Genomic DNA, 20,403 nt, shown 5'->3' with positions numbered 1-20,403 from the left:
ATAAGGTTTCATAAATAAGCATTTTTAGAAATCCATCCAGCATTTTAATAGCCCGCGGCACCTACAGGAAGCTCCTGTTAAAGCGTAGCTCTGGTCGCTGCTTCCTTGGCCAAATCAGTGCCCACTCTTTCAGTACAGTACTGACAATCGCCATTGTCTTGACTTTTAAGGCACTGCTTCTAATACTTTGCCATTATGTGTCTCATTTGTAAGAGGGCTCTGATTTCGCCACCCGTTATTACTCCTCGCTTACTGAAGTGTTCACTCAAAAATGAATGTTGAATTGTTTCAGATCATTTTCAACAGATTATATATCCATTGAGAGCATATGTTTTCTCCTCTAATGTTAATTATTCCCATCAGCATGTAAACATGCTGTCTTTAAAGAAAAGAATCAAAACCTCATACGTCTCTCCCCTTCCTTTTACAGTAAAATGACATTTCCCATTCTTTTTAACTCAGCTCTGCCAAAACTGCTCTTGTCAAGGTGACCACTCAGCAAGCATGGGATCCTCTCTTTCAGCAAATCTGGCTGCCTCTACAGTTTACTCCACCCCTCTCCAGCGTCCCTCCAGCTCTGGGCCATTGTGACACTTTTTGACACTTTTAAAAGGTAAGTCAAGTCAAATCAGGCCACTCCTCTGCTGAAAACCTCCAGTGACTCTTCCCCTCGATAACTGTTTACATGGTCTGTCTCTTGTTTATTTGGATGTCACCTTACTGTAGAGGCCTTCTACGACATCCTAGCGCAGAGAGCTCTTCGTGCCCTGTTTATTTCACTCTGTCACCTTTACTTGGTTTTGTATTTCTTTTTTCATAGCACAAATCTTCAGTGAGACTGGCTTTGGCAGACTGTAGAATCTAGGGTTATGGTAGCCTCCACAAAAAGAGTAACTTCCTAGCTTCTGTAGGTATTTGTTTCTGAGCGAAAGCTTACAATACATTGCATTTCTCATCTGTCTTCCACATACTAAGCACGGTCTTTAATTTTGGTCTACTATATAGCATGTTCTCGTCTTTGAAAAATTCAGAAGGCTTAAAGGTAAGAGATGACATGTATTTATCCCTGTTTTACTGAAGAGGCAGAGTCAGGATTTGAACTCAAGTGCTGTAGTCTCTGTAACCATTACACCATAGAGCAGAGATGTTCAAATGCTGTGAATGTGACATTACTTTAACATTACTGGACCCCATCCTTCAAGGTGTATATATACCTCAGAAAAAAAGTAAACTGAAAGAAACAACAGTGCAGTATTTATTTTATACAGTTCCAATGGGCACAGAGTAAGCTATAAAAATTCCAAATAATTATCATCTCTAAAGGAAATCCATTGTGAATGTGGTCTTACATATTAATTACTCTGGAAAGTTTCTGAACTCTGTTTAATAGCAGATCTCCTTTCTTGATAGTTTCTTGGTACTGCCAGTTCTTGCTATCAGGTCTATAAATAAATTCAAGAAAAAAATGAATTATTGACCACTCACACTGCACCATAGCAATAGCTGACCTACTTGAAAAAGCAGGTGCTCTTTTAAGAATACCTGTTGGTTTCCACTATTTCATTCACTTTATCTATTTTGCAGTGTAGCCTCCCGGCAGCAATAAATCTGGAGAGTTCCCTAATTGAGAGAGAAGGAAAAAAGGCCTTTAGCATTATTAGCCTTATAGAGAATGCTTAGAAGAATAAACTGCACTAAATCCATGATTTTCAAGGTAACATTTGAATACACAGTAGTTAAGAAGATGCTCTCTGGTAAACTGTCTTACCTACCAGAATTAACATGCCCTTACAAGTTCCAGTTCATATGCAGCTAGGTGTCAGAATGAGACCATTCACAGCTACAGAAGTGCTCAGGAAAAACCTTAAGGAGTTAGGAAAATAATGAGCTTTATGGGGGGGGGGGGGGGGGGGGGTGGAGAACCTGATGAGACCACCCAGTTTCCTTCTACTAAACCTTTAAGAAGCACGTAACTGTAAGGATGTTCAGAATCCTTCCTTTTAAATTATTTTTAGGCTACAATAACATCCCACAATAAATGAGGATTAACAGTGTGGGAAAGAAAGGCATTTCTGAGTATATCCAGTCACAGCTGAAACCCCCTAATGAAGACAGCTACTTAATCACACTTCACACACACCCCTCCACAGCAGCATGAGCAGTGAAACTCTCCATCCAAGCCTACCACCATATGGCACTGGGGGAAATGTAAACGCTTAGAAATGTACTTGAGGGCCGTGAAGACAACTTTCCAATACTTCCAAAGGGAATCAATGGAAAGTTGACTCCTTTAAAGTAAAAATCTGTTATAGACGTATGTTCAATTTGGAGATTAGGGAGTCCTCCTAATTAAGATCAGATTCCAAATAAAACTTATGTGATAGATTACTCTCCCAGATACTAAAACATCTTGTTGCTAGCACACAAACACCAACAGGAAAGGAACGCCAAACCTTAAGAACCAAATTTCTCACAAGAGTGCCATTTCAAGTCAATTGGGAAAGGGTAGCTCAGCATGGCACTGAGGCAACCTAATTAACACAAACCTCAGAAACCATGCATGTAAAGAAGAAACGATAAACTTGATTATGTAAAGAAAATTTCTGCATAGCAAAATTCTACCAAAATTGGGCTTCCTAGGTGGCGCAGTGGTTAAGAATCCGCCTGACAATGCAGAGGTCACGGGTTCGATCCCAGCTCCAGGAAGATCCCACATGCCACGGAGCAACTAAGCCCGTGTGCCAAAAAAAAATAAAATAAAAAAAAAAAAAAAAAAAAAAAAAAAAAAAAATTCTACCAAAATCAAGTCCAAAACCAAATGAAAATGTGGATAAAAGATGTTTGCAGTATGTCGTTGCCACTGATCAGTCAGTAGTAAAAGCCCCACTGCTCCTTTTTAGTAAGGAAATGTGTAATTTTGGAAAATCTGGTGATGGGCTTGAAAGATGACAAAGTTGTGCTATTGAAGAGCTGAAGCTAGAGGTTAGCTTACACTAGCAAGAACTACATAACATGTTTATAGAGCATGCTCTATTTCTATACTGTCACTAAAAATATATTTGATTCAACTGTTTTTGAGTTACTGTACTGAGTGGCTTTAGGTAAAATCTAAAACTCACCTGTGTTCTTTTTCCAGGTACTTACTACATAGCTGCAGCTCCAGACTGCAGCTCCTTAAGCCCATTTGCACCTGTTATTCTGGGACTGAAGTACACAGAGAACACTATACAACCAGAAATAACCAGCCTTGTGGGTCCGACCCAAATCCAAAGAACAGCAGGGGAAACTTCTAAAGAAGAATCTTGATGTTATGATGTAGGAACAAGATGCAGAGAACAGCCCTGGACTTGACATACAAGCAAACTCTGACTCAGGAAGGCCCTCTGCTGAGGTAAGACCTGCTGATCAACTGCTTCTTCCCAGGCTCGCTCTCACCAGACTAGTTCATTACAAGATGCTCCAAACAAGGTTTAGATTGCTTAAGGCATTCCTTTAGATCCAATCTGGGATCTTTCCACGCCTAGCTCTGTGAACCTTCCCTGTGCACACCACCACACATTCCATCCAGAACTAGGCTACTGAGTTCTCAAACATACTCCTGAGTCTAGTTGTGCTGTTTCTTCCATCTGGAATGTCCTTTTTCCCACCACTTCCTATAAAAATCCTAAATATGGAATGATAGCCACTCTCAGTGCCCACAGGAAACCTTCTGGGGCACTTGGATCACACAGTCTAACTTCCAGTTATGCTCATTCTGAACTCTGTGTACCCTTCTGAGCAGAGCCTCCTTTCTGGTTACAGCAACAAAGTTTAGCTACTTAATGCCCTGAAGCCAAACTGTATTTTTGTCGTCTGCCTGCGTCTCTAATCACACACATCCCAAGATGACTCATCTTCCCCAGCCGCAGGTGTTTCTCCAGGCCTCCAGCGTGCTGCCTGATGTACAGGTGGCAAGTAACAACGAAGCAGGTATCTGCTGGATAAACAGAACCTGAAAATCACATTTGCGTCTTAATAAGTTTCAAATAAAACACCTACCAGCAAAAGTGCACAGTATGGCCCATGGGTATGGTTTCTACCCTTACACGAGTCAACAGAAGCCATGTTTATTCAAATAATGGCCTGATCCCTTTCTTTCTCCAACAACATCTTACTTGAGTCTAAGGAAATGGAGGAAGGAATTACAATGGTTGTTCAAACTTATAAAATGATTTTAGGTGAAATCTTGTTGTAAGGGAAGAAAAAAAGAATCCATGAAAACCCAGGGGTGAATCAGATATCACAGAAATTTAAAATAAGGCCTTTCTAGGTAACAACACTGCAGTTCAGTGTATACTTCACAACCTCTGCCTCTAAAGCTGGTCTGAGAACAGAAGGGAAAAACTAAATTCAAATACCACCTGAAATGTACCACATACTATCAATTCAAATGTCATCAGAATGACTTAAAGAATGCCGTCTTAACTGGTACTTCCTGCGCCTCACTGCATCTTATCCACAGCTTCAACCGAGCCTCACAGTGCTCCCAACTAGTGAAGGCTGTATTGCCACCACAGCACAGTCAAGAAACTCAAGCCAGACCAACCCTGCTTCTCATGTGTTGCTCACCACAGTAAGCCACTCCTTACACTGCCCCATGACAAACACATCTATAAGACCCCAACCCCACCCCCAAAACCAGCTACTCTGGGGTGGTGGTTACTGGACTTAATTTCCCAAACTAATTCAGAAATGAAACAAAACCAAACCAACCTAGGGAATCCAGACTTCTATGTTGGTATGAATAATAAATAATCATCGCCTTTTTTCTTTCAAAGGAAGAGAATGAGGACATTTCTGGCCCCACAGTTTGGGTACACTTAAAATTAAGCTCTGTGCATTTTACTGAATGTCAATATTACTCAAAACCAACCAACCCATAAACAAATACTGACATGCATGCTAAGGTGACTGGGGATGAAATGTACTGGTGTCTGAACCTTCCTTTGAGGTGGTTAAAAATAAGATGGACAGATAGGTGATAAAGCAAATGTAACAAAATGTTAGTAATTACAGAATCAAGGATTTATGGGAGTTCACTGTGTAATTCTTTACAATTTTCTGCATGTTTGAAACTTATCATAATAAAATGTTACAAAAAAAATGGCTAAAAAGAGAGTGTGGTCTTTTAAAATGAGATGCAGCTTCATTAAACACTACTACATAACCACCACCTTTTTCACTGTGAGCCACTGCAAACTACATCTTAAAGTTAAAAGGCCAGTGTTTGGGAACCACTTATACTTGGATACCATCTGGACAGGTCACATGCTGAATGTCTCCTCCCCAACTCCACTCCCACTACCCTGGTCCAAGCCAGTGGAACATCTCCTCCATGAGCTACTGAACAGACCAGCTGATCTCCCCCCCCCCCCCCCCTTGCCTTGGTGTGTTAAGACACAGCATGAAACAATGTTACCCCCAGGCTTAAAACCCTCCAGTGGCTCCCCACAGCACTGGATTAAAACCCCAGCTCCCTCCTATCACCCACCAGGCCCTACACAGGCATACACCTGCCTGACTCCCACAGCCACCTCTCTACCCCCCCACTACCACTATGCTGCAGCTGCGCACCTTTCTGTGCCATTTGATTGTCTCTGTAGACTCACTTCCATCTTACATGACTACACATCTGCTTACCTGCCAACTCCACCCATAACTAGAATGAAACTCTATGAAGACCGAGACTGCAACAATGCCAGCCACACAGTAATGGCTTAGTACGTATTTGATGAATCTTCAAGGGCCGAAAGTCCCATTTTTTACAACCGATTTGCCCAGATTTGCAGTAGCAACCAAAAAATGATCAGAGGAAAGAGGACCTAATGTGAAATATAAGATCAAGAGCTAAGAATCACTGTCGTATGAGCAATGTGGACCACGAAGGTGTGACAGAGACTACCTTTGCTCGTTATTAAAAGCAGTCTTCTGTGCCATCTCCGCTACTACAGTAGCAAAGCAGAAACACATCACGAAAGCAGAGATAACAGATATAATTGTTTTGATATTTAAAGAAAAATTTAGTGTTTTTTGTTTTTTTAATAACTGAGGGAAGCAATGTCAATGGAGAAAATGTAGACGTTCACACGTTAAAAGGCAACTGTAAAAAATAAACACGATGTTACTCAAACTTACTGATCAATGAACTCCACACCAACGCCGAAGGCTTCTGCCATGTAGCCCAGGGTTAGCGACCTGTACGACTCCAGCAGCTGGCTGTACGCATGGATCCGCATCTCCCTCACATAGTAGCGATAATGGGGAGCAAAGAGCCAGTCCTTTTTCATCTCCTGCTCCACACCAGCTGCGGGGAATAAGATGACAGATCATAACCACCTCCCTTCGGACAAACCCATAAACTGGAGGACAGATTTGTAACATGACAACAATTCACAGCCTTGTGCCATAAAGTGTATACGGAATATTAACAAGCAGTCCACACAAGTACAAGTTACTTCACTGAACAACTACTATCTATCATTATTCTAAACAATGAGGATATGGCAGGAAACCAAAAAAAACAAGATCTCTGCTGTCACAGCAAGTAAATTTTCAAAGAGAAGAGAGAAACAAACAAATAAGATACTCTCTGAGAGTAACAAGTTCTGTGAATAAAATAAAACATGATAGTGACCAGGAGGCTCTCCACCAGCTTGGAGTGGACTGGGAAGACGTCTGCGAGGAGCCAGCCCAGCAGAGAGCAGGAAGCTTACAGCAACACAAGAATGCAGAGATTCAAGGCAGGTAGAGCCTGGCTAAGCCCAAGAATAGAAAGGAGAGCAGATTCAGAATGTAGCGGGTGAACAGCTACACCGATATGGAAAGTAAGCCAGACAAAAGATTCAAGAATATACGTACATTTCTGGTTTGAACAGATAAAAATCCCTGGAAAAGGAAGGTTTTTTCGTTTTGTTTTGTTTTGTTGACGGTTTTTGTGGGGGGAGCGGTGGGGGGATTAAAACATTATACTTTGGCAGTGTTGAGGTGGATTCTCCTATTAGACATCCAAGTTGAAGATCCCAAGGCTTGGTCTGGTGCTCACTGGCAAGTCTGGGGCTGGAGACACGAATTTGGAAATCACCGCCACCCATATGTATTTGATGAAAGGATACAGGTAGAGATAAAGGCAATGACCAAGTCTGGGCCAGGTAGCCACTGACAGGCCTAACAAAGGACGAGGCAGTAGGTCTGAGAAAAATAGATATTTCAATACACTGAAGTACTAAGGTCCTTAAAAAAGGATAATTGGCAGTTCCAATGAGTTCCACCTGTTCCATCTGCCACTACACAGTGTCTGATGCATGACAGCCACTTAAAAATACTTACTGATTCGATGCCCAGCTATTTGTATACAGACATGAAAAGATACATTTTAAAGAAAAAAATATGCCACTTAGAAAACTGCATGTAAAATACATCCACACATGTTTGAAGGCCTTACATGCTTGTATCTCTGGATACAAATGCCCTTGCATGAACACCCCTGGAACCTGAAATCAGCAGCTGCCTCTACAGAAAGGACCTGGGCAGTCTAAGGCTAGAGAAAGCCTTTTTCTTCTTTATATGATACAGTTGGAAAATTTTCCATGTATACAAGAAACCTTGGGGGTTTTTTGGTGTGGTGTTTTCTAATTTTAAAGTACATATAATGAATAAAAGTTCTGGAAGGATAAATAACAATCTTAAAATGGTTCCCTCTGAAAGAATTTTGTGTAAGTGAATGTGTATATGCATTTGGACATAAAAAACAGAGATGAGACAGTTAATTTTTGAAAACAATCAGGTATTACCTAGAAAAGGATGCTATTTCCTCTTGCAAATAAAATATTTTAAAGTACACAGTCTGAATATTTGGGGAAGCAAAAAGGCTTATTACAAAAGCAAATACATGCTACATGTCTCATACACAACAGCAGGAAGTAAATGATACGAATGACTGTTGTCAAAAGAGTTAACTATCTGTCCTTCACATTTAAAATATCGGAAATTGCGAGCAGGCGCCAGGCCTTGCCCCTGCTGTCCCGGGAGTGTGCAGATAGCAGCCACCCATACGAGACCTGCCACTAGTCGCCAAGCACATCCCCTGCTGTCCCAGGAGTGTACAAGGGCCACTGTACCTACACACCCCTTACCAAGGGGATAACTGCCAGCACACACTGAGGAAAGGCAGCAACCATCCAAGCTAAACACAGCCCTTCGATTCCAGAAAAGAGGGCAGAGTAGAAGGACTTGAGCTCACCTACTCTTGCAAAAGCACCAAAATCACAACTGACTACTGAACAACCACTGATAAGAAAGACTGGGACGTACCAAAACAGGTATTTCACAAAGAAAAGAAGAAACCACAACAAGATGGCAGGAGGGGCACTTTCACAACAAAATCAAATCCCATTCCTGCCAGGGAAGCGCCCCACAAGCTGGAAAATACACACAATCACAGGGGTTCTCCCACAAGAATGACAGTCCTGAGCTCCACATAAGGCTCCCAGGCCTGAGGGTCTGGCATCAAGAGGAAGACGCCTCCAAGCATTTGGCTTCAAAGGCCAGTGGGGCTTGAGTACCGGAGCTCCACAGGACTGGGGGAAACAAGAGACTGCACTCTTGGAAGGCACACACAAGGTTTCATGTACACTGGGACCCAGCACAAAGCCGTAACTCCACAGGAACCAGGGCTAGACCTACCTGTGAGTCTTGGAGGGTCTCCTAGGGAGGCAGGGGTTGCCGTTGGCTCACTGAGGGGAGGGTGGCAAGGACACTGGCAGCAGAGGCCCGAGAGAATATTGATCAGAGTGAGCCTTCCTGGAGGTCACCACTTTGGCATCACAACCTGGCCCTACCCAACAGCCTACAGGCTCCAGTGCTGGCAAGCCTCAGGATAGGAACAACGCCCCACCCATCAGCAGACAGGGTACCTAAGCTCGCAGCTACCTATAAACACATGCCTTGACACAGCCCTGCCCACCAGAGGGACAAGACCCAGCTCCACCAAGCAGGAAGCAGGCACCAGTGCCTCCCACCAGGAAGCCTGCACGAGCCTCAGGACCAACCTCACCCATCAGAGGGCAGACACGAGAAGCAAGAGGAGCTACAATCCTCCAGCCTGCAGAAAGGAGACAACACAGTGAGAGGGCAGAGAAATATGTTTCTGATAAAGGCACAAAATAAAAACCCACAAGAACAACTAACTGAAAAGGAGACAGGCAACCTACCTGAAAAAGAATTTAGAGTAATGAGAGGAATGATCCAAGAGCTCAGAAAAAGAGTGGCGGCACAGACCAACAAGTTACAGGAGACTTTCAACAAAGAGCTCGAAGAGTTGAAGAACAAACAGATGAATGAAAAATACACTAGAAGGAATCAAGAGCAGAACTGAGACAAAAAATGAATAAGTGAGCTGGAAGACAGAATGGTAGAAATCACTGCCGTGGAACAGAATAAAGAATGAAAAGAAATGAGGACTGTCTCAGAGACCTCTGGGACAACATTAAATGCACCAACATACACATAGGGGTCGCAGAAAAAGAGAGAGAGAAAGGGCCTGAGAAAACATCTGAAGAGATTATAGCCAAAAACTTCCCTAACATGAGAAAGGAAACACTCATATCCAAGAAGTGTAGAGAGGCCTGTATAAGATAAAGCCAAGAAGAAACACGCTGAGACATGTTAATCAAACTAATAAAAATTAAAGACAAAAAGTATTAAAAGCAACAAGGGAAAAGCAACAAATAATATACAAGGGAACCCACAAAAGATTATCAGCTGGTTTTCCATAAGAAACTGCAGGACAGAAAGGAGTGGTACCATATATTAAAAGTAATAAAAGGGAAAAATCTACAGCCAAGAATACTTTACCCAGCAAGGCTCTCATTCAGATTTGATGGATAAATCAAAAGCTTTACAGACAAGCAAAAGCTAAGAATTCAGCACCACCAAACTGGCTTCATGACAGACCCTAAAAGAACTTCTCTAGGGAGAAAAGGCCGCAACTAGAATCAAGAAAATTACAAATGGGGAAGCTCACCGGTGAAGGCGAACATGAAGTAAAGGTAGGAAATCATCCACACATAAATATGACAGCAGAACCAGCAATTGTGAGGAGAGTACAAATGCAGGATACTGGAAATGCATTTGAAATTAAGAGATCAGCAACTTAAAACAATCTTGTACATATATAGACTGCCATATCAAAACGTCACGGGAACTACAAAACCAAAAATCTACAATAGATGCACACAAAAGAAAACGCAATCCAAACACATCATTAAAGACAGACATCAAACCACCAGAGAACAAAAGAGGAAAGGAAGAAAAAAGACCTTCAAAAACAAATCCAAAACAATTAACAAAGCAGCGAGAACATTCATGTCAACAACTACTGTAACTGTAAATGAAGATTAAGTGCTCCAACCAAAAGACAAAGACTGGCTGAACGGATACAAAAATAAGACTCGTATATATGCTGTCTACAGGAGACCCATTTCAGATCTAGGGACACATACAGACTGAAAGTGAGGGGATGGAAAAAGGTATTCCATGCAAATGAAAATCAAAAGAAAGCTGGAGTAGCAATACTCATATCAGACGAAACAGACTACAGACTGTTACAAGAGACAAAGAAGGGCACTACGTAATGGTCAAAGGCTCAATCCAAGAAGAAGATGTAACAACTGTAAATATTTATGCACCCAACACAGGAACACCTCAATATATAAACAAGTGCTAAAAGCCATCAAAGGAGAAATTGACAGTAACATAATAATAGTGGGGGACTTTAACACCCCATTTACATCATTGCACTGATCATCCAGACAGAAAATCAATAAGGAAACACAGGACTTAAATGACACATTAGACCAGAGGGACTTAATTGATATTAAGAAAGCATTCCATTTGAAAGCAGCAGAGAATACACACTCTTCTCAAGTGCACGTGGAACGACCTCCAGGATGGATCACATCTTGGGCCACAAATCAAGCCTCAGTAAGCTTAAGAAAACTGAACTCATATTAAGCATCTTTTCCAACCACAACTCTATGACATTAGAAATCAATTACAGAAAAAAAAAAATGTTAAACAGAAACACATGGAGGCTAAACAATATGTTACTAAACAACCAATGGCTCACTGAAGAAATCAAAGAAGAAACCAAAAAAACCTAGAGACAAATGACAATGAAAACACAACAATCCAAAACCTATGGAACGCAGTAAAAGCAGTTCTAAGAGGGAAGTTTACAGCAATACAATCTTACCTCAGGAAATGAGAAAAATCTCAAACAACCTAACCTTACACCTAAAGCAACCAAAGAAAGAAGAACAAAGAAAACCCAAAGTTAGCAGAAGGAACGAATCATAAAGATCAGAGCAGAAATAAGTGAAACAAGAGACAAAGAAAACAAACACACAAAAAAGAGCAATGAAACTAAAAGCTGGTTCTTTGAGAAGACAAAATTGATATATCTATAGCCAGAATCATCAAGAACAAAAGGAGAGGACTCAAATCAATGAATCTGGAAATGAAAAAAGTTACAACAGACACCATAGAAATACAAAGGATCATAAGAGACTACTACAAACAACTATATGCCAATAAAATGGATAACCTGGAAGAAAGGACCAGATTCTCAGAAAGATACAACCTTCCAAGACTGAACCAGGAAGAAACAGAAAATATGAACAGAACAATCACAAGTACGAAATTGAAACAGTGATTAAAACACTTCCAAAATCCAAAAGTCCAGGACCAGATGGCGTCACAGACAAATTCTAGCAAACATTTAGAGAAGAGTTAACACCTATCCTTCTAAAACTCTTCCAAAAAACTGCAGAGTAAGAAACACTCCCAAGCTCATTCTATGAGGCTACCATCACCCTGATACCAAAAGGATACCACAAAAATAGAAAATTACAGGCCAGTATCACTGATGAACACAGACATAAAAATACTCAACAAAATGCTAGCAAAGCAAATCCAACAATACATTAAAAGGGTCATTCACCATAATCAAGTGGGATTTATCTCGGCATGCAAGGACTCTTCAATATCCACAAATGAAACAGTGTGGTACACTACATTAACAAACTAAAGGAAAAAAAACTATATGATTATGTCAATGGACGCAGAAAAAGGTTTTGACAAAATTCAACACCTATTTATGATAAAAGCTCTCCAGAAAGTGGAAAGAGAAGGAACTTATCTCAACATAATAAAGGTTATATATGACAAACCCACAGCTAACATCATTCTCAATTGTAAGCATTCCCTTTAAGATCAGCAACAAGGCAAGGATGTCCACTGTTGCCACTGTTGCGATGGTAAACCCCTTGCATTCCTATATACTAATAACAAAAGATCAGAAAGAAATTAAGGAAACAATGGCAACTGGGTTCTTAACCACTGTGCCACCAGGGAAGTCCCATGTTCAATTGTATCTTTTTTTTTTTTTTTAAATTTTATTTATTTATTTATTATTTTTTAGGGGGGTACACCAAGTTCAATCATCTGTTTTTATACACATATCCCCGTATTCCCTCCCTTCCTTGACTCCCCGCCCCTCAAGTCCCCCCCACCCTCCCCATCCCAGTCCTCTAAGGCATCTTCCATCCTCGAGTTGGACTCCCTTTGTAACACAATGACTTCCCACTGACTATCTATTTTACAGTTGGTAGTATATATATGTCTGTGCTACTCTCTCGCTTCCTCTCAGTGTATCTTTTTAAAACAATTAGATTCCAGATATGAGTGATACCATATGATTTTGTCTTTCTGTGTCTGACTTCACTTAGTATGGTCTCTAGATCTATCCATGTTGCTGCAAAGGCATTATTTCATTCTTTTAATTCATCCAAAATTGTTTAAATAAAAGGTTGCTAGTAGGGTTGGGGAAGATGGGAAGAGGTTACCTTAACCATTCAAAGGTTTCCAAAAGACATCAATTTCATTACACTAGGAGAGCACTTCCCCCCATTTTTCTCTTCAATTGTAGACACTTACACAAGCACTCAATAGCATACAGACAGTGTGCTGATGTCAAGATTGTTACAAGAAAAAAAACATAAGGTCTGCTCCTAATAATTCTAAGTAGCAGTAGAGAGAAACTCTAAAAAAGAATTACAAAATACTTTGCTGTTTTAAAAATGGGGCATATGACCAATAAACACATGAGAAGATATTCAGCATCACCAGGCGTCAGAGAAATGCAAATCAAAACTATAAGATTATCACTTCACACCCACTGAGATGCCTATAATCAACAGGACACACAGTAACAAGTATCAGACCTGGGGAAATTGGAACTCACACACACTGCTGGTGGGAATGTAAAATGTAACTGCTTTGGAAAACAGCTGGGCAGTTTCTCAAAAAGGAAATCAAAATGTTACCATAAGACCCAGCAATTCCATTAGCAAGTATATACCCAGGAGAAACTAGAGCATGTGTCCACACAAAAACTTGTGCATGCACATGAGTATTTATAATAATGTCCATCACCTGGTGGATGGATAAATAAAATGTGGTATATCCATGCGATGGCGTATCATCCAGCCACAAACTGAAAGAAGCACTGATACATGCTACAGCAGGGGTGACAGTGAAAGCATTATGCTGGGTGAAAGACGCTGGGCACAGAAGGCCACACACTGTGTAATTCCATTTGTATGCAGTGTCCAGAATAAGCAAATCTATGGAGCTAGAGAGACTCAGGGCTGAGAGCAGGAATGGGAAGTGACTGCTGATGGGTAGAGATCATCTTTTGGGGGGATAAAGATGTTCTAGAGTTAGTAGTGTGGTTGCACACCCTGTCAATATACTAAAACTACTGAAATTACACACTTTAAAATACTGAATTTTACAGTGATTTACATCTCAATAAAAAAAAAAAGAGGATGGGGCATAAAATAAGAACTCCAGGAATGCGGAGAAGGGATTTTTTAAAAAATTTTTGACTGAAGTTAGAAGGGAAAAGCTCCATATTTGAGCAGAGTAACCCACAAGCCTAAAAAGGGAGAAGGGCAATTCCGCAGTACAACCTCGTATGCAACCTGTTCACACCTGAGGAGCCCTGTTCCCACCCTGCATGATGGGAAAGTATGAATTCCCATAAAGCAGCCTAACTTTCCAGGCATGGAGAAAGCACTTCACAAACCCTGGGCCAAAACCCACTCCAAAAATTGAAGATCTTCATTGGGAGTCCTCCTTTCCCAAGTTTTGTAAATCCCACCTATTTATTAACCAAATACTTTTTGAAACTTGCAGCATAAACAAGAGAATTAAGTTTTAGGAAAATCCTCTGGGAAGGACCCCTGGGTGAACACCACAAGCACTTTCAACAGATTATTTTCTCAACCAACATCCCTTGAAAATGATTTGCAAATCAGCACAAAGATTTAGCTATTGCATAAATAACACGTTGTTGAATTCACGGCTCAATTAATATCAACTCAATCCAAAGGAGACTCAGGATTCCCGCACATCATTCCCCATAAAACTCAACACTTAGAACCATTTGCTCACCTCTGCCTTACATCCCTGTAAGACTCTAAACCAGGGGTCAAACTTCCTCAGCAAAGGGCCAGACAGTCGGTATTTTTAACCACTGAGAGCCACAGAGTTGCCACGTATTTAATTTTGTTAATCCTTAAAAGATATAAACATCACTCTTACCTCTTGGACCACACAAAAACACTTGATCAAAGTCTGCTAACCCCCCTTCAAACAAGAATGGGCAAAAGATTAGCCATACTGACCAAAGACCTACTGCTATCTGCACACTATATTTTTCATAGATGTGAAAAATCATCTTAGGTTATCTGCAAACAGGGTCAGGAGTAAGATGAAGACAGACAGTCAAAACGAGCAACTCTATCCTTACCTAATGATTGGAAGAAAACTGAGTAACGGCATTCATAGAGTGAAAACAGATACTGCCGAACTGCGGGAAGGCTATGCAACACTTCAAGAATCTCTGCTCCTTTAATTACCTAGGAATTAAAAAAAAAACACACGAATATATGCCTTAATGATTTTTGTATATTTAAGTTGGAAAAGCATGGGGTATTCTTTAAACATGAGTATTAAAGACTCAGTCATTACCTTTTCCCTGAGATCTGGTCTTTCTAAGGCAATCATGCTGACATAGACAGTGTAAGTCACAAAGGTTTTATAATCCATGAGTTCATAGGATGTAAATGTTGAAACTGTGTCAAGGAAGAGTTCAGCTGCCTGTTTGAAATCACGAATAGCTACACAATAAAGACCCTGATATACTTTTAGGCGGTTTCTCCGATCCCAGTCTCCTCCTTCCTCTATCAAGCTATAAAATAAATAACAGTAAGGTGATAATCTGGAATTAAACAGTGTCACTTTTTATAAGTTTTGTGCTGTTATGAAAGAGGAAACAACTTTTAACAACTTAAACCAAAAAGAAATATTTACAGAGAATATTTTCCTAAATAAGTACATTAACCATTAGACCAAATTTACTAGTTGGAAACACAAGAAAATCGGCAAATTTCTTACATCAATTTCTTATTTATAGCATCATAATTGAGAGGGAATAAATCCCCATTGCTCAAATGCACCTTTTGGCCTTTTCTGTGTTCCGTGTGATGAGGTCGTTATCCATGTAAAATAAGCCAATTCTAAGGAGATAGAACACAATATCCAGTCGGTGACCCAGGGCTACAGTTTTGTCATATGTCTTGCGAAAGGCTGTCAGAGCACCGTCCTGTCAAGAGAACCAAGGCAACAGGTGAGAAAAGGTTAAAAGTTTAAAAAGCTATTATCTGTCTAGGATCTTCTTAGCAAGGAGTTGCAGGAGCAGGTAGGAGTAGAAATAGAACAGTATGGCCATGAGTTGATAATTGTTAAAGCTGGGTGATAATTGCATGGGGGTTCCTTATCCTAACTATTCTCTCCACTTGTATAAGATATGAAAAAATACATCAAATGTGACTAAGCATATACTTGTATTCCAGAAAACAATATAAGAAACACATTCATAATGTATTCACCATTGTTTCAGTATTCTGCTTTGTTCTATGTATTCAATATTTTTCCTTTAACAATTACAATACACTACTATAAAACTACTTTACTGTAAATTACCCATCTTATTATCTAAAGAGGTAATCAAAATTTTACCTTGATCACTGACTACTAGAACACAACTGAATATGTGAATACACAATTCTATCTCAAATCATTATAAAATAAAATGTTTTTATTGCTTCTAAAACATGAACACATGGTGGTCCAGTGGTTAAGACTCAATGCAGGGGGTGTGGGTTCGATCCCTGGTCAGGGAAGTAAGATCCCACATACTAAGATCCCACATGCCACGGCCAAGAAAACAACCAAAACCCCCCCAATCACCCCCCAGAAAACCAACAACAACAAAACAAAACAAAAACAAAACACCCCAAAACAAAACCAAAACCAAAAAATTAACATAAAATCATGTGTTTCCTCTTGGCACTTTTTAGTATGTGTTTGGCTTTGTTTTCTGTAATTATTAGTTATGCCTCAAACACTTATAAAAAGGGACTGGCAAGACAGTAATAGGCACATCCAGCACTAAGATCTTGGTTTTTAAATACTATCCCCCAATTAAAAAAAACCAGGGGTCCTAGGAGAAATGGATGAGTCCTGGTTTAGAGAGTGAAAACAGCAGGTGAGCCTGTGACATCTTGTTGTATGAGTAAATAAGGAAGCCCAATGAGATCACGTCAACAAGGACAAAGAAACCATCTTGAAGGAACTTGCACTAACAAATGTGTAACAAACACAGCACCATAAAGAATGACTGTCATCAGTACAACACAGTGAATAATAAAAATCCGCTAAGCCCATTATTTAGTAATAGTAAATAAAATAAAATGTGAAAAACGAGAAAGTACACAGGAGAGAAAAAAGGAAACTTCTTTTTAGAAGAATGCTGTGTAGTAAACATGGAATATACTATTAGAACATCACCAATTTACAACCTGTGCTGTTGATTCAAACATATCCTTGCTGAAGTTCCTCAAGGCCTGAATCAAAAGCTTTAAGTTTCTCATTCATGTGTAATACTGCATCCTCTTTTAACCAAAGCATACTATACACACAACCTAGAAAGCCACACAAAACATTAGTTACTTTTAAACTGTTCTGTATTTTCCAACTCTTTACAATGATCAAATCTTTTTTTTTCAAATCTTAAATTTATAATCAGAAGAAAAAACTTGTTTTAAGTTTAAGCTACACAGTAATAGCTCATATCATTTAACATTTCAGCACTCTGTACCAGGCACTAGTTGAAGCTCTTTGCCCCTAGCAACTATCATCATCCCTATTTAACAGATGAGGAAACTCCTGCAGATAAGGAAATCATAATTACTGAAGCCAGAAATAAAACCCAGACAATCTGATCCAAGAGGCCACACTATTTGTTTTACATTGACACCACGTCACCCATCGTCTAAATACTTCAGGGTGCACTGAAGTATTAAAATTAGGACATTCAAAGCCCATCTTCTTAAGCACTATTACAGAACTAAGTTAAAAAACTTAGTATGGGTATCCCTCTTGTGCCCTGATAGTGGAGTATAAATTAGGCTGACTGCTGTGCAGAAGAACAGGCCACACATACCAAGATAAAACTTGTTCTTTCTCCCAGCAATTTCATCTCGATAAAATACACGAGTGTATATACACAAAGGGGCACACACAAGCATGTCTTTACAGCAGCGGCGTGTCCTAGCAAAAACAACGGAAAACACATGTCCAAGCACTGAACAGCTACATAAACTACAGCACAGCCCGACAACAGACTACCAGCTAGCAGTTACCCGGAATGAGCAAAATTTACGCACATCAACAAAGAAAGTCACTCAGATACAAGGCGGAATGAAAAAGTAAACAAGACAACATGAGTACACTATGATCCCATTTATTTAAAACAAACTTTTTAAATCAGTACTACCTAATCTCTACAAATACATATACAAGCCTGTAAATGTACAATTTAAAAAATTAAGATTATCTCTGGGGAGGCAGAGAATAAAGAAAGACCAAATAGAACTTAAGCATTAACTATAATATTTTAGTTTCTTACAAGGAGACAATTACCTGTGTAAACAATAATTTTTAAAATGCACCAGAACCAATGCTTCCCAACCAGGATACATTACAAAAGTGAACTACTGAGAATGACACCAATTTTGTAAAAACAGTAAACAGACATCTCTGCAAACGCACCTGTTTTAATGGAGAGAGATGGGGAAGAATACACACCTGGCTGCTGTTTGGGGGCAGGTGATAGAATGGGTGTAGCAAGAAAGCTAACTTTTTCTTTATTCATTTGTGCACTGATTCACTAGCTAAGGTAAGCAGGTTACCTGTACGTTTTTTGGAAAAAAGTTAATTTTTAAAATAAGACATTATTAACTTTGAACACTGCCCATTTCAGGCTGTGTACAGAGAGGGGACACCACCTCGCTCACCTTGTCACCTATCCGGCAGAGGTACTCGGCCTTTGCCATCATCGCGTCTCGGATTTCGCTCTCTCCCAGATTCTTTTCGGCATCTTCCAGCTCCTCGTCCAAACGTTTCAGCTCGTCCTCATTTGCCTTCTTCATTTTATTCAGCAGGTCCACGTCCATCTGCCAGTCAAGGGATTTGCACAAGGCTTCGTAATAAGGAGCCATGTCTGAGAGCGGACAAGAGGGAGATGACTTAGGAGTGGGGCCCCCCTCGTGCCTTACAGTCAGCGTCTGCCCACTTCTTTCTCACACACACGCTGTGAGGGCATCCACCAGCCTCCTGCTCACTAGGAGAAAGGGATGGCACAGAGCGTGGTAAAGGGCTGGGCACAACGCGCGTGCTTGCTGCTCGGAGGTCAGCATCAGGGCCAGTCCTCCACTAGGGCCGAGGGGGAAGGCAACCCTTGGTCTGCCTTCTCGGCGGTTTCTGTTCCCAGAGTCTTTCCAGCCAGGAAAAGGCTACGCTGGTTTACACACACACTCAGACCCGTGCGCACAAGAGTACCGAGCCCGCTGCCATTCACTGCTAGGAAGGGAGAAAGCAACAGACCCCAAGTTTTCCCTCCACCCGCAACGCTCAAGTCCCCGAGGCCAGCTGCTAACGACAGTAAGTCATGTCTGTTCCATGCCTGGCACGGGGCTCAAGGCCTCGGGATCCCCCCCAGGCTGGCACCAGAGGGAGGCGCACAAGGATGCAGACCTCTCTGAGAGCAAGGCTGGAGGTCCCCGAGGGCGCCCCCGACCACAGACAAGCCCCGAGGAGCGGAGAAGCCAGGCCAGGTCTCGGGGACCCCGTCGGAGGGGTGCCCCGGGCTCGGGAGCCCCGTGGGGGAAAAGCCCGCAGGCTCGGGAGCGCGCGGCCGCCCAGGCCTAGGCCGCTGACTCGGCGCTCGCGCGGGCCTCACTGTTATCGCGGACGGCTGCCATCAACTCGTCGCGCACGGCGGCGTCCCCGCGGTGCTCCGGCAGGCTGAGCAGGAAGCGCAGCTGAGCGATGCGCAGGTCCGGGTTCTTGGGCAGACCCTCCTCTTCCAGGTTCTCCAGCGGCATCGCGGCGGCGCGGGCAGCTGCTTGGAACAGACCGCAGCTCAACCTGGACCCGGGCAGCGGCGGCGGCGGAAGTGGAAAGAGTCCGCGACTGCACCCGGGAGCCTCCAGCCCGGCTTCCGGTCGCGGGTCAGCCTCCGCACACAGCGTCTCCTGCTGGACATGCTCGGGAATGCCTCACCCGACCCGAGTACGGGCGCCCTCGTGTGGTCACCGACGGCTTTCCCTCGCTCTCAGCCACGAGAGTCCCAGAGTGAGCGGTGCCCAGCTCCCAAGTGCGATTTCCTGAACCTCTTCCTTCCTCCATTTTTAGCTATTTTATTTTTCATTCCGTTTGTAATTAATAGAGGCTGGAAATCTTTTGAGAATTTTGAAAATGTAATAATAACAACAACAACAGTAACAATAAAAAAACCAACCACTGTCTCGCCCTTGTTCTTTGCCTGGCTTTTTATCCTTTTTTTTAATATCCTTTTTCTTTTTTTTAATTGAAGTATAGCTGCTGTACAATATGTTACAGGTGTACAATACAGTGATTCCCAACTTTTAAAGGTTATACTCCTATAGTTATTATCAAATATTGGCTCTGTTCCCCTTGTTGTAGCTGATTTTATACCTAATAGCTTGTCCCTCCCCCTAAACCACCCCGCCCCTTTCTCTCTCCCCACTGGTAACCCCGAGCTTGTCCTCTATACCTGTGATGGCTTTTACTTTTATGTGCATTTCACTTTAATTCTCTTCATATTAGGAAGTAGTACTATTAGCTCATCTTGTAGGTAAGAAAAATGAGGCACAA

The 20,403-nt window shown here is 41.5% G+C and overlaps 1 protein-coding gene across 1 annotated transcript; it reads right to left on the bottom strand.

Annotated features, from left to right (window-relative positions):
* Positions 1–1,242: 1,242 nt before the first annotated feature.
* On the bottom strand, positions 1,243–19,693 carry PSMD6 (proteasome 26S subunit, non-ATPase 6). Its single transcript, XM_057704735.1, has 8 exons — positions 19,466–19,693; positions 18,522–18,727; positions 15,621–15,766; positions 15,133–15,352; positions 14,912–15,020; positions 6,175–6,343; positions 1,543–1,620; positions 1,243–1,442 (listed from the first exon to the last, which is right to left on the bottom strand). Exons 1-8 carry the CDS (start codon positions 19,608–19,610, stop codon positions 1,346–1,348), a joined length of 1,170 nt encoding a protein of 389 aa, XP_057560718.1. The 5' UTR covers positions 19,611–19,693; the 3' UTR covers positions 1,243–1,345.
* Between the last annotated feature and the right edge of the window lie 710 nt (positions 19,694–20,403).

Source organism: Hippopotamus amphibius, chromosome 13, assembly GCF_030028045.1.
Source record: "Hippopotamus amphibius kiboko isolate mHipAmp2 chromosome 13, mHipAmp2.hap2, whole genome shotgun sequence".
Taxonomy (NCBI): Eukaryota; Metazoa; Chordata; class Mammalia; order Artiodactyla; family Hippopotamidae; genus Hippopotamus; species Hippopotamus amphibius.
The sequence above is the reverse complement of the archived record's forward strand: the minus strand, read 5'-3'. Positions and strand labels throughout refer to the sequence as shown.

Excerpts from the sequence above, each read along its gene's own strand:
- PSMD6 (XM_057704735.1), bottom strand. The coding sequence starts at position 19,610 with ATGCCGCTGGAGAACCTGGAAGAGGAGGGTCTGCCCAAGAACCCGGAC. Across the intron at positions 15,767-18,521 it reads TCTGCCGGATAGGTGACAAG|GACGGTGCTCTGACAGCCTT; the intron begins GTGAGCGAGGTG and ends TTCTCTTGACAG. Across the intron at positions 1,443-1,542 it reads GAAATAGTGGAAACCAACAG|ACCTGATAGCAAGAACTGGC; the intron begins GTATTCTTAAAA and ends ATTTATTTATAG.